General features: G+C 35.7%; 1 protein-coding gene across 6 annotated transcripts in view; it reads right to left on the reverse strand.

The window, feature by feature from the left end:
- ANO10 (anoctamin 10) overlaps window positions 1-13,034 on the reverse strand; it is a 122,234-nt gene that overhangs the window by 97,187 nt on the left and 12,013 nt on the right. For 5 of the 6 annotated variants that reach the window (XM_032107273.1, XM_032107264.1, XM_032107256.1 and 2 more), the window contains 5 exons: window positions 12,235-12,290; window positions 10,722-10,796; window positions 9,584-9,766; window positions 5,965-6,156; window positions 3,774-3,902 (listed from right to left, as the gene is read on the reverse strand). In XM_032107273.1, coding sequence (XP_031963164.1) covers window positions 3,774-3,902; window positions 5,965-6,156; window positions 9,584-9,766; window positions 10,722-10,796; window positions 12,235-12,290 — 635 coding nt within the window. Of the gene's footprint in view, window positions 1-157; window positions 284-3,773; window positions 3,903-5,964; window positions 6,157-9,583; window positions 9,767-10,721; window positions 10,797-12,234; window positions 12,291-13,034 lie in introns of those variants that run through there. The other variant, XM_032107282.1, reaches the window with a different exon arrangement.

Here is a 13,034-nt window from a genome sequence, read left to right on the forward strand (position 1 = left end):
AATGTCCTCCTTTGCACCCGAATTCACACCAGAATTATGTGTCTATGGTGAAGTCTGAATAACTAAACACACTATGTGATACAACTATTTTTAAATTATGTTAATAAGGATTTATTGTTTCCTGCTTTAAGGGCATTCAGCTACTTTTTTTTGTTTGAAAACTGCACTGGCTGCACTCAGTTAGCACCCATCCATAAGTAAAAGAGGGGAGTTTCATCATTCTACTCCTGGTTCAAATCATGTTGCCATGGAAGCAGATGTTGAATTGATGAAAATAGGTCAACTGTTCAAAAAAAAAAAAAAAATCACTGGTTTAATACTTTAAAAAATATTATTATACTATTTTAATGCTTTCTGTTATTTTGAAATTGTTAATATTTTATTCTGTGGTATTCTAGTTAGCATTTACATTTCTCACACTATACATATTCCCACCAAAAATGTAGACAGCATTAGAGTTAAGAGTTGTTAATGAAAAAGGAAATATTTTGCATAAATTGGTAGGGACTGGGTACAGAATGCTCATAAGAATATCACACACAGTTCTTTGTTACTTCAGCAGTGGGAGGTGTTAAATGTTGCCATATAAACTGTTTCCATTTGAAGAGTATTAGTACTATTATTAAAAAGCACTAGCATTTTTTGGAAAAAAAAAAAAAAAGAAAATCAGGACATCGCAAATACCCATGCTTGGCTTTGACAGCAACAGTGCTTTTCTGTTTAGTTTTGCATCAAACAGATATATAAATACTCAACTGGAGTCTCAGTTACTTAGAACTGATTAAAATACTTAAAGACAGCGAAGATTTAAGTAGGTTACCCCATCAATAGAACATGTGAAAATATACATAGCCAACTCAAAGAAATTTCTCTCTTAACATTCTCAAACTGGCTGTCAAGATGCTGTCAAAATAGCATAAAACACACTGTGAAATGCTCATCCTCACCTGCAGCAAACATCAGAAAATAACTCACCTGTATCATGTTTTTCTGAATCTCTACTAGCTGATCTTTTCTATCTTTTCTATCTGAAAATTTCACATCTGAATGTTTTTCTACCTTGACACTGATGTACTCCAGATGCACCAGGTTTGTCCTAGAAGTTTATATTATATTCTGTTCCTGAATATTTTTTTACAACTGAAACGCAGAGTTCAATCATTAAATAGCACAGAGGTACATGGGAATACTGCCAATACATGAGATCTGTGCTCCTTTCATAGTTCAGAGATCTTTCTGTAAATTGGTACTTTAAGGAGAAAGGCTCAGTAGTGCAGAAGTCCCACAAATTTAATCCAGCACAAACCTACCGCGGCACTACTGCGTGTCTTCCACACACCGCTGTTCTGCCCTGCTCCCTAGTGAACTGGGTCAGACAGTTTCTCCCACATCAACTCCCTGATCTGCTTCATCGGGTACCAGATAAAAGAAAGTCCCAGTGTAACAGGTAAGACAGGAGTAAATACACAGGAAGCAAAGCAAAAATATCCCCATCTCTTGAAGTTAACATAAATCTATACTGCTGCTGTTCATAGCCCCACAGCATTCAGTAATCCTCCTTTCTTTCAACCTTTTGTAATCAATGTTTTAACCTGAAATATGTACAACAGAACCTCTGATAAAAAATTTCTGTAACTCAGAACATGCTTAGCTGTCAACACAATTGAAACAATTTTCAACAGAAATAAAACTCCTGTTTGCTGTGTTCATTTTCATATAGTTTTTTAAAATTAAATTTCTGTATAAAATGTGTTTCACTTTGGAGAACTCTTTTGGACTCCAGAAAGTTAAAAATTTGTGTTATGAAACTTTTTGCAGTATTGTATGACCTGAACTATTCTCCATCTCTTTAAAAGACTAAAACAAACAAACAAAAAACCCCTGAAACCCCACACGTGTGGAGTCGTTTAATACTGTTTAAAATGTACTGAAAGAGTGTCTTTATGGAAACTGCAGAAGTCTTACATTTCAGATTGAGTAGTTTTGGAACTGTTTATAACCAATGACATTCCAAAAAAATCACATGGCTTATTATGCTCCAGAAACATACTGTAAGACCCACAATGTTGGTTTTGTATATGTTTTTTCTCAGACAATAAATAGCTGACAATAACAGAAAAACAATCACCAAAAAAAAAAAATCAAACTAGCATATTTAAAATCATCAAGCATGCTGGACACTTTTGATTAAAACTTTTTAAAATAGACCTTTTCTGACCAGTGCATTATGGCTTGTAGTTTTGTTGTTTGGTTGTTTTGGGTTTTTTTAATTAAGCAGAATAATTAGAGAAAAGTTGACTTTTCTTTAACCAAATTATTACCTTTCATTTCCTCTGGCTCATCCAGCATTAGCCTCCAACAGTCCTTTCATACTACATTAATTATAGATTGGTGGTCTTCCCCAAAGTTGCTTCTCTACATAAGATAACATTTTTCCCTTCTCCTCCCCTCAGTACTAACTCACCCTTTCCCTCCAAACCTTCTTCCCTTTGTTTTCTGAACCTCCCTTTCCACAGCATTTATTTGAGCTACAATGTTCAGGAGTTCCAAGAGATACCTAATTATTATGCTGCAATTCCTGTTCCCTAAAGGGTTGCATATAAGCAACATTTAAATTTAGATAAAAATGCTGGTATTCTCCTTTGGTCTACCAAGAAACAGAGGTCTGCCTAGAGATCAAATAGCAAGCGTCACATTTAAACAGAAAAAAGGATAACACACAGCAAGCAAAGGCAAAAACAGCCCCATCTCTAAGCTGCCAGAAATCCATACTGCTTACATTTACTCATCCAATTTTCACAATATCATCTCTCTAAATATGTCGTCCAGTAATGAGCTATGTAATTACATTTAATTTGCTAAATCAGTTTTATATTAAAACACCTCACTGAGGTTAATGTAAATATTCACACATGCATAATAGAAGAGTGCATCAGGCTGCCTGTAGTCTCCAGCAAACCAGTTGACATGACTGATATTTACAGTTAACTCTGCAAACCTTAAAGTTTGGAAAATAAAACCCAAAGCAAGCTCATAATTCATTGCATAACACCTAATACCTGTAAAAAGAACAACAAAGAAATATATGCTCCAGATGCACCTCTGTAAGGTGGTGCACTTTAGTAACCACACATACACAATCCAGACCTTTTGCCATGAGAAAAGCAATCCAGTTCCTAAAAGCTAAAACAGAATAATGGTAAAAGTCAAGGCAATGCAATACAAGAAAGCCCTGAAGCAAAGATTTATAAAGGCAAAGGCCTGCAATTTCAGTTATGTAAAATGCCCACAGTCATCCCGCCATGTCTGAAAAGGAATGACACTGATGTGCTTACTATATGGAATTAGGAAAAGATTAAACCAAAATGCTGTTACAATCACTATTATTTACAGTCCTGACACACAGTTGTTTCAGATAAGCCCTACAGGATATGTCCATAAAGATTATGTAGGAAGTCTTTTTAAGATATGCCAGGGTCACAACCCAAGCAGAGAAATAAACAGTTCACAAAAATGTGATTATTTTGCTTCTTGAAATAGCCCTACTAAATACTTGAAGTACATGAAGGAACAAATACACAGTATCTTGGGAATGCATGGGAAAGTATGGCAACAGCATTCACAGTAAATGAAAACACAGAAGCAAAAGAAATCAAAAAAGATTTTGAAACACTTCTTTGATAAGGAAATCTTAATTTCCTTCTAATATAAGATCATTTTCACTGATGTTTATATTATTTGCTACAACATGCATTGTTTGAAAGCAGACTTACCTCCACCAATGCCACAGTCAGAACAAGGTCCATTTTTGAGTCTGGGAAAAGGGCATCCACTTGTGGAGACATTCCAATCAGTATACAATTAGTAACAACTGATATTACACTCATAGTTTCAAAGGCCAACTGAAATAAAACACAAATATATTTACAGTTATGACCATTACCTCTAACTTACTGGTCCCTGAATTGCTCTGGACAGTACCCCTCTCTTCATTAAAGCCTCAGAAGACCCATTAGTTTAACTTTTTATTTTCCTTCATCTTTTGAATTCTATAGCGTAAGACTTGTTTGGCAAGCAGTCCAGACTTGACAAGACCACAACAAGGTTGTAACCTGAACACATAAAAGAGTACACACTCACCTACAGTTGTACTCCTAAACAAATTTATTTCAGGATAAAGGAAAAACTGCAAAATTCCAAGAGGAACTAATAGTCGTAACACTGGTTTTGAAGGTTCGGTCTGAACGCAAAGTAAGAGGAAAAGGTAAGAATGGTTCAGAATGCCTTTTAAAATCACAACCACTTGAGATTTGTTGAAAGACTTACATTTAAACACATGCAACAGCACAAGTCTAAGAACCTCTTGCCTACAGAGGTCCCACAAAATGTCTGAAAATATTAATACAGCTTAACAATTACATTTGCAATATAATGGTTACTTATTCCAAGGTCCTGTCTGGAATGAGAAAGACTGACACAGAATTGTAGCAACTGTCACAATGAATTAGCAGAAATAGCTTTCTCCTTGACAAGAAACTAGTGACTCAGTTCACCTGATGAAATAATTCCAGTATTCCTTTAACAGAAATCTTCCAGCAAATGCTCTAATTTCCCATATGAAATGGATGACTTGAAAATTTAGTTATTATTTTTAATTCACAAAGCAAATTCATTTCTACTATTAGCTAAAAAATTACACCATAAAATAAAATTACTGTACCAGTAATAATTTTTCAGCCTACTCTCTTGATTGAAACAAACTATTCTAGCAAAACTAAATGCTATTAATATACCTGCAGCTATGCTTGTGACTTACGACCACAGCCTGATTATTCTGGTGGTTACATGACTGGTCAATGCAGCTATGCCATTAAGAAGTTGGCAGCATAGATCTGGACTGAGAAAGTATATCCCATGTTAAAATGCAAGCAGATTATAATTCACACATTTTAATGACATATTAGAAGACTTCACCTTTAAGTCCACTTCATTAATATGTGTCTAATGAACACTGCTCAGGACCCTTGGTTTGCATGTTTTTACTGTATGTTTTACTTGAGGTTTCATTATTTCATTTCTCACTTCTCGTTTGCTTCATTTGATAACATTTACAAACCCTTCAAATTAAATAATCCATTGTGCCCTTTATCTCCATTATGCAATGCTACAAAACTTTTAAAATAAAATTATAATATGGATCATCCCCTAGAAAGGTCCCCCAACCAACCTCACACTCCCTTATCAAGCCGCTGCTATTATGGAATGCCAACGTTTCTGGATGCAACTTAGTCACTCCAGAAAACTCTGGTCAGGATCAGTTCACTGATGCAGCACACTCGACAGGCCCCAAAATAGCTGGTGGCAGCATGATTGCATGGACAAACAACTGAGGACAGAAAATGCTTAACCCAGTCCTATTATCATGAAATTGTTTAGATAGACTACAGTGTTCAGGCTGTGCAGAAAGTGCCAGCTCCTGCTCACAGATCCAGATTATTTTAAAATTAGTCAGCTTGAGTACCAGTAACCACAGCAGCACAGGCCACTAGCCTGGCTTAGGAATCCAACTACTTACCTATTCTTCCACTTCTCTTGAAACCCCTGCTGAGCTCCATGCTTCTGAGATTGCATCAGAAGTTACTATTTCCAAAATACACTGGCTATAAAGAATACTGGGCAATATCTGGAAGCTTTGCTTTGTTGAAGTTGTAACAGGAGTACAATACACATACAAGAACTAAAGAAAATATATGCTTTCTTTTCCAAGGCAACTGAAAGAAATGTGGTCAAAAACCCCACCAAAAATATCATTGGGATATATATTTGGATAGATGATATGCCAGGGCATTGAAGAGAACAAAGTACCTACTGAACTTTAAAGTGGCTCATGGGACAAACATAAAGCTTTCATACTGTTGTTGAAACCTCTTTTAAACGAATAGGAAAAAAAGACACAAAAATTACCTGCCAAACACCAATATTCGCTGTGGGTTCTGCAAATGGACGCTTGTAAACTCTGCACATCTTTAAGGCATCAGAGTATATCTCTGTGATGTTGTTTAACACTGCAAAGACAGCTGCCAGTGGATAAACACACGAGAAAAGACTCACATAGCCAAACTGTAGGAACAACTCCAGGTAATCATCAAAAGTACCCTGAAAAATAGAGCAAACAGAACAACTGTAAGCTACCAAAAAAAAAAAAAAAAAAAAAAAAATATATATATATATATATATATACAGAAATCATACTACAGTTGCAAGTATGTTTCCTCATACCAAATCTGTTGTTTGGAAATGACTGCTGATAGTAAACAATGACAATTTTTTTAAAAAATATAATTCATTTGGAATTATTCAGTCACTAAAAACATCTTACAAGGAGAGGCCCAGGGTTTTCCTTTTGCCCAATGAATTTTCTGCAAGTCTCACTTCCTATCCTTATTACATGAAGTAACTGTATAAATACATTCTTACTGTTTATGTATGTCTCAACTTATCAATGTTCCTGAGTATCTCAGTTAAACAGTAACAGAAGGAACAGTGAGGAACAGAAAAACAGCACCATGCATTTAAACTGGCACAACATTCTCCTGAAAGCACTGTGGCAATAGAAGACCTAGCATTTCAGACTGTCCATGAAAGATCCAACCAGCACGGTAGGTTGGTAGATAGGCAACTCGTTTCTGGTATTTCTGCTTGTTTATTTCCAAACCGGTAGGACAGAGTTAGTGGCCCACTTGAAGGCTGAAATCTACAAGGCAGCACTGACATCTCAAAGGAACAATTAGTGCAAACAAAAAAACCTATTTAACAAATCCCAACAGGTCTGTCACCTGATCTTTAAATGAAGAACATGGGTACTTAAGTGCTGATTAAGTATTCACATGTAGGTGATCATATATCTGCATATTAGTTTTGTAGTATTAATAATAGTTTGCTACAACTGCAGCAATTTTTTAATGAAAAACCAAACTAATCACTTTTAAAGAGAAAGTGTTCATAAGCAAAGAATGGTGAAATACAACAAAAAAGTTAAACTGGGATCTAGCTATCTTGTATTAACACAGACACACGTATTATCCTCTCTCAAAACTGAAATCATGAAGACTTGACAGTAACTGAAATTATTACAAGAACCACATAAAAGTGGGTTTGGCTCCAAGTATCATCTGATAACAGTTACCTACTCTTTTTTGCCCATCACAGCCATTAAACTGACTGCCCTCTCCAGCATCGTGTGCTTTTTTCCCCTAGGAAACAGAGAGAGGCAGTAGAACTCTGCAAGCTCAGAAATCAATATGGGATACTCATTAATTCCATTTTTCACTTGAACTCGTTTTAAAGTTGCACACTAGTTGCGTCTCAGAAACCAATCTGCAGGCCAGACCAGGAAGAGCTACCTAACTTTTAAAGCCATTAAGATTTTTTCGTCAGAAACGTTTTGTACAAACTCTAAATTTTGCTAAGGTCTTCCTCAGGGACATTTGCAGGAACACTCACTGGAATGGCAGCCACACATCTGTTACTGTTATCACTTTCTCAGACAATCATTGCAGGCAGAGAGAGAGAGCTTTCCTTTGTGCTCCTCCTTCTGGTAACTGCACAGTATTCCCACTGCTTCCCACACTTTTCTTCTCACTTCCTTGCCCAATACCTACTGGCTTTTAGAATAACAGAGTATGAACTAAGTAAGTATTTATTTTTCTCCTACTCAATTTATGAAACTTTGTGTAGGAAGACAGGAGTCTAAGACGATGTTAAAGAAATGTGTAACTGCGCAACTGGCAGGCATGAGATCAGCTACGGCATCAAGGAAACAAAACCAAGGAAGAAATTCAGGGAAAAATTAACTAGAGGAGTGAAGCAGAAATTAGAAAAATAATAATTAAAAAATTATTGCAGGATGTTTTTAGATCTTAAACAGGGTTAAGGGCTGGATATTTGAAAAGTAAGCAAGAATGAGGACAAAAAGAATAGAAAATTCAATGTTAAAGAATATATGAAAGAAGGAAGGAAAACAAAAGAAAAGCGCCTGAAACACAGAATTCTGTCAAGACTCCTCAGTTACTAAACAGTCAAATGGTTCCCCCTTGTGACAGTTTTAATTTTAGAAATATTCTTGCCTGCTGACAGCTTACTGCTTGCAAACAAATCAGCGGTCTGATATCATTTATTGACAAGCACAGCAAAACAATAATCTTTAGACTGAATATAAAATTGGGCTTTGAGTACACAGTACTTAGAACTGAAACTGAGGCTAGCAGTGGACACATGCAAGGCAAAGTCCTAACTCTACAACTGACCTCTTGGGTTCCCATGAAAAACTGTTCAGGGCACAACAGTACAACAGGTGCAGATTCATTTGATCCAGCTCTGCACAAGAAGCACTGGGCAATGTTACTCAGACACCAAACTGGCTTTGTATGTGACAGCTGAGAAGCAGGAGTCAGCTCAGCTCTAAGAGGCAGAGCTTATTTGGTCAGGCCTGATGCTGACACACAACTTTGGGAGCTGTGCTGGCAGATGTGCAGGTGTTGTGCTGGACTGTGCTGATTTACCAGTTCAGACACTAACGCAGGGACTTCTGCTGTGTTCTGCACTGCAAGGCAGACAGGCTGTCTAAATCTATCTCCCTCCAACCTTCACACAAGAACACATTTGTACAGTTTTTAAATTGTAAAGGTGATAGTTCTTTCTCCTTTTCCCACTTCATGGCACTTCATGCAGGAAGAGAGGAATCTGATAGGGCATTATTATCAAATTTCAAACTGCTAATGTCTACCTTTTACATGAAAGGTACACTATCTACATGTACTTCTTACTCTGCAAAAACATAAATCATACAGTATTAAGACTCCTGTGACTCTGCTTGCAGCATCTGATCAAGTTGTCAGCCAGTCTGTAAGGCCTTAACATACACATTGATGTCCACTGTGTTAATTTCTTCAGAATTTTAAGTAATGAATTGCATGAAATCTGCTAAATACAATTAAAAATTATACTGCATAGGAGGTGGTCAAGAACAGAACCAAGAAGACAGTGAATACCAAACCTGTGGTTTCAAGAGACAAGAGCTTCCAGCAAGAGTATTGTTTTGAAGAGCTGGTTTCTTCTATCCTCCATTTCTGGCCCCATCCAGACATAAGTGCTCTCTCTCTCAGGCTCTAATTTAACTGACTGTTTAAACTAGCACCACTGCAAACCAAATCAAAACAGAAAATTTCCATCTGCCCTGTGCCATCCTACTCATCCCGACAGCCTTTGGGTTGCCCTTGGAGAGGAAAGGCATATTGCACAAATACTTCTTTCCAGTGATATGGGGTTAGGTAGCTCCAGATAAGAGCTGTTCACTCCTTCCCCTTCATTCTGTTCATTCCTTCCCTTCATTCTGGGATCCTGCACTGTATCCACTACTTGATCCAGGATACCAGAAAGCAGCATAAACAGCTACCAGCAAAGCTGATGAAGCTGAAAATAAGCTGCCAGGCCAGACAGCCAAAAATATTTGTTTGCCTTAGCTGATGCCTCTGTCAACTACAGCCCAGAAAAGTTTTAACTCTTTTACAGTAGTACAACATACCAAATAGGTTCCCATTTCTTTCTCCATGTTGACCTGTTCAGCTATTGACAGATCCCTATCAGTTTTCTGGGAACACATGCGTTTCTTCATCCTCCTGTTGTATCTCTTCTGAAGCCAGTAAGGAAGCAAGGATTCTGCAAACTGGTTGAGGATCTGCGAAGTTATCAGCAAAGTGGCCAAGCTCTTAAGTTTAAAAAAAAAAAAAATAATAATAGAACTGTGATGAACCTGTGATCATTTGCAATTCTGTGTGCTCTTGTACCACTCTAAGTTACTATACTATGAAGAAAAGGCCAGCCTAACAAACCTAGCAATAGCATATGAAAAGTACAGATGATCTAGTTCTCATCCTCTGCTGTGTGCTGAAAAGAACTAATTAGGAGTTAGTAGTGTAAATATTTTGTGTATCTCTATGTATCTTGGAAACAGTACACCAAGTACAATGAAGGGTAATGCATATTTAATATATACCAATGGCAATCACAGAGCTAAAGACTGAATTTTTTTCTATGTTTTTTATTTCCTGATTTTACCTGAAACTACAGGAAACGTCTCAAGTGTTATGTCCGGTATATATATGCCAAGTGTTTTGCTAGAGATCACTTCAGAGTAACAGAGGTCTTGAGCTGAAGTTCTTGTACTGCCCATTATGTTTAGAGCAAAAATATTTTCCTTATACGTAATTTTCATGCATTTGAGTGAGAAAGTTGATTTAAAATAACAGTGACAAATTATTTTTGCTTTTATTTATTCTCAGATCCTCACTGTAGTCATAAACTTAATCACAACCCTATCCTCAAGAGTCTCTCATTAGAAACACTACAGAGAAGAACATTTTCTAACATAAAAGGAAATAAAGAGGAAATGAAAATTTCCCAGTCTCATCTGTGTGAGAGAATAATCAAATTTATTTGAAAGCATTTCCTCATTTATACAGAGAGAAAGAATTACTCTGTTATTATTCTGCAATAATGTTAGGGAAACTGAAACATGGAAGCTGGATTTCTAAGAAAATATGGATGAAACATATTAATTGCCAAGTTTATGTTTTGGAATAACTATTAAATACTAAAGTCTTTCAATCAATCCGTTATTTTCCTAGATTCATCAACATTCTTAAGATGTTCTTGGAACTCACCTGCCTCAAAAGCTTCATATCAAACAACACAAAGGCAATGTAGAACAGAGACGCAAAACAATTTAAGAAGTTGAACTGCAAATAAAAATATTTGGTTTTAGTACTCAAGCAAAAGTTCAGATGCAGAATTATCATCTAACTTAACAGCTGTTCTGACTAAATGGTTCCATGAAGACGTAAACTGTCCATTAAAGTTTTCTTTACCATTTTCAAACCTTAGGTCAGGAAAAACATATTTTCAATATTGGTCTTACTAAGTTTTTCACTCAAGCTTAATGCTTTCCTAAAGTAAAGTGTACAAAGAGAACTACAACTGAATTACGAAATGTGGACATTAAAAATGTATCACCTTCTACTTAACTTTCATTTTTTTGGCAATTTCTCCAGAGATAACACTATAAAAAGGACATATTGATCTTAATTTAGATCAATGAATTTTTAAATAACTACTTTATCAACATATTTATTATAATATATAACATTTTATATATTAATAATATATAAAATATTATTGTATTACAAAAATATACATGTTGGATGATATATCTCTCAATCTGTAAAAATGTTCCTTTATATATGTTAGTTGTGCTTTATATTTAATCACTTCAAAAGGTTTTATGGCCAAGAGAAATATTTCCTACTTCTAAAGTGAGACATAATCACAGTACTGTACTTGAAAAATCACAATCAAACTCTGAAGTTTCCTACTTGCTAACAGTGCTGCAGCTCCTGTTTTGGAGCTCATGGACAACGCAGATAAATACTGGGAGTGCAGAGAGCCTCTCACAGACTGAGAACGAAAACTGGGGGGAACTAACACTTGACATTTCACAATTTTTTTAATCATTACCAGTAACAGATGAGTAACACAGAGATTTAACACAAAAAATCTCACAGAACAAAACAAAACAAATAAACCCCAAATAAACACACACACACAAAAAAAAACATGGTGAAGGAAATAAGGAAGGAACTCTAAGGAAATAGAGAAAATAAAGAAGGAAGAAACTTAAATGATCTTTTCAAAAAGGAAACAAGAAGATTAGGTAAACTAAATAGATCAGTATATGCTATGAACTGCACAGGGGCAGACTGATGGACAGGTATTTTCAGGTTCCTCTAACTAGTTGTCTGAACATTAGTATAGGTGGAAGTTAATACATGAACTTTTAAAAATATGGTTTACCATAAAATCGTGCAAAAATTGAATGGAATAGTTCTCAGTTGAAGACAGGACCACACCAATTAACAGAAACTTATATATACAGCATCCTAATGAAAGAACAAATCAATACAAACAAAAAGCCAACTCTCCACTATAAAAGATGCATCTAAAACAGTCTAGCAGTTACTGCAACCATAATAGAAATCTTCTTTACTCTGATATTTGTGCTACTATTTGGCCTTGAGCAAAACTGTGGGTCACTGCGGTAATGCTAGGAAAGCACTAATAAAACACAGCACAAGCTGTCTTTTTAAATAATCTTAAAAGCTGCTTATATGATATACTTACTACTAAAACCTTCAGAATTAAATGGTTCTGATATGAAGATTCCAGCCTGTGATTTTCTAAAATAGCAACAAAATTATTAATTAGTAAACAGCAGAAGCTCCTATCATGTACTAGACATTGCTCTCCAAAGGGCAAACAGACACTTTCACTCTGCATGAAAATTACTTATCTAATAGTTTGTATTATTCCAACACTTTATGGTAAAATGAATGTATACTGTACCAATACCTCACTTAATCTATAAAGCTAATTTGATGCACAATATTATCAAACACATTTTTGACTACAACTCCAGTATTTTTTCTACTTTTCCTTTTATATATTTCTTAACTCTGAAGAGCTATTTTATAGAAGAAAAAACATCCATCACTCTTTAGACTTAACAAAATGTGTCTAATTATTGATTGCTCTTTGGCTGAAAACTACTGCAAGACTAATGGGAATATATACCAAAAAGTAACAATTGCAAATTTGATTCAAAACCAGTAAATGTTCTGAGAAATACTCCCATCCCTCTCCAAGGAATTTACGTAAGACTGTAAAGCAAGACTAGATTACATGAAGTTCAACAGATGCATTATTCATTTTAACTGAGATTTTCAGTTCATTCAAAATACACTGTCAGAACCTCATGTTTCAGGAAGGCTGGTTTACAAGAGGGGAGAAAAGGGAAGTGGTGATTTTCAATTTCTTCCTGCTATTTTGTCAGATTGTACCTTTAAAGCCCTGGCTAAGCAGTAACTGAGAAGGCAGTACACGAGCACGTGTTGTGTCAACAAGGCTGAAAGGAGACACCATCA

Source organism: Corvus moneduloides, chromosome 1 (genome assembly GCF_009650955.1).
Source record: "Corvus moneduloides isolate bCorMon1 chromosome 1, bCorMon1.pri, whole genome shotgun sequence".
In the NCBI taxonomy this organism is placed as follows: domain Eukaryota; kingdom Metazoa; phylum Chordata; class Aves; order Passeriformes; family Corvidae; genus Corvus; species Corvus moneduloides.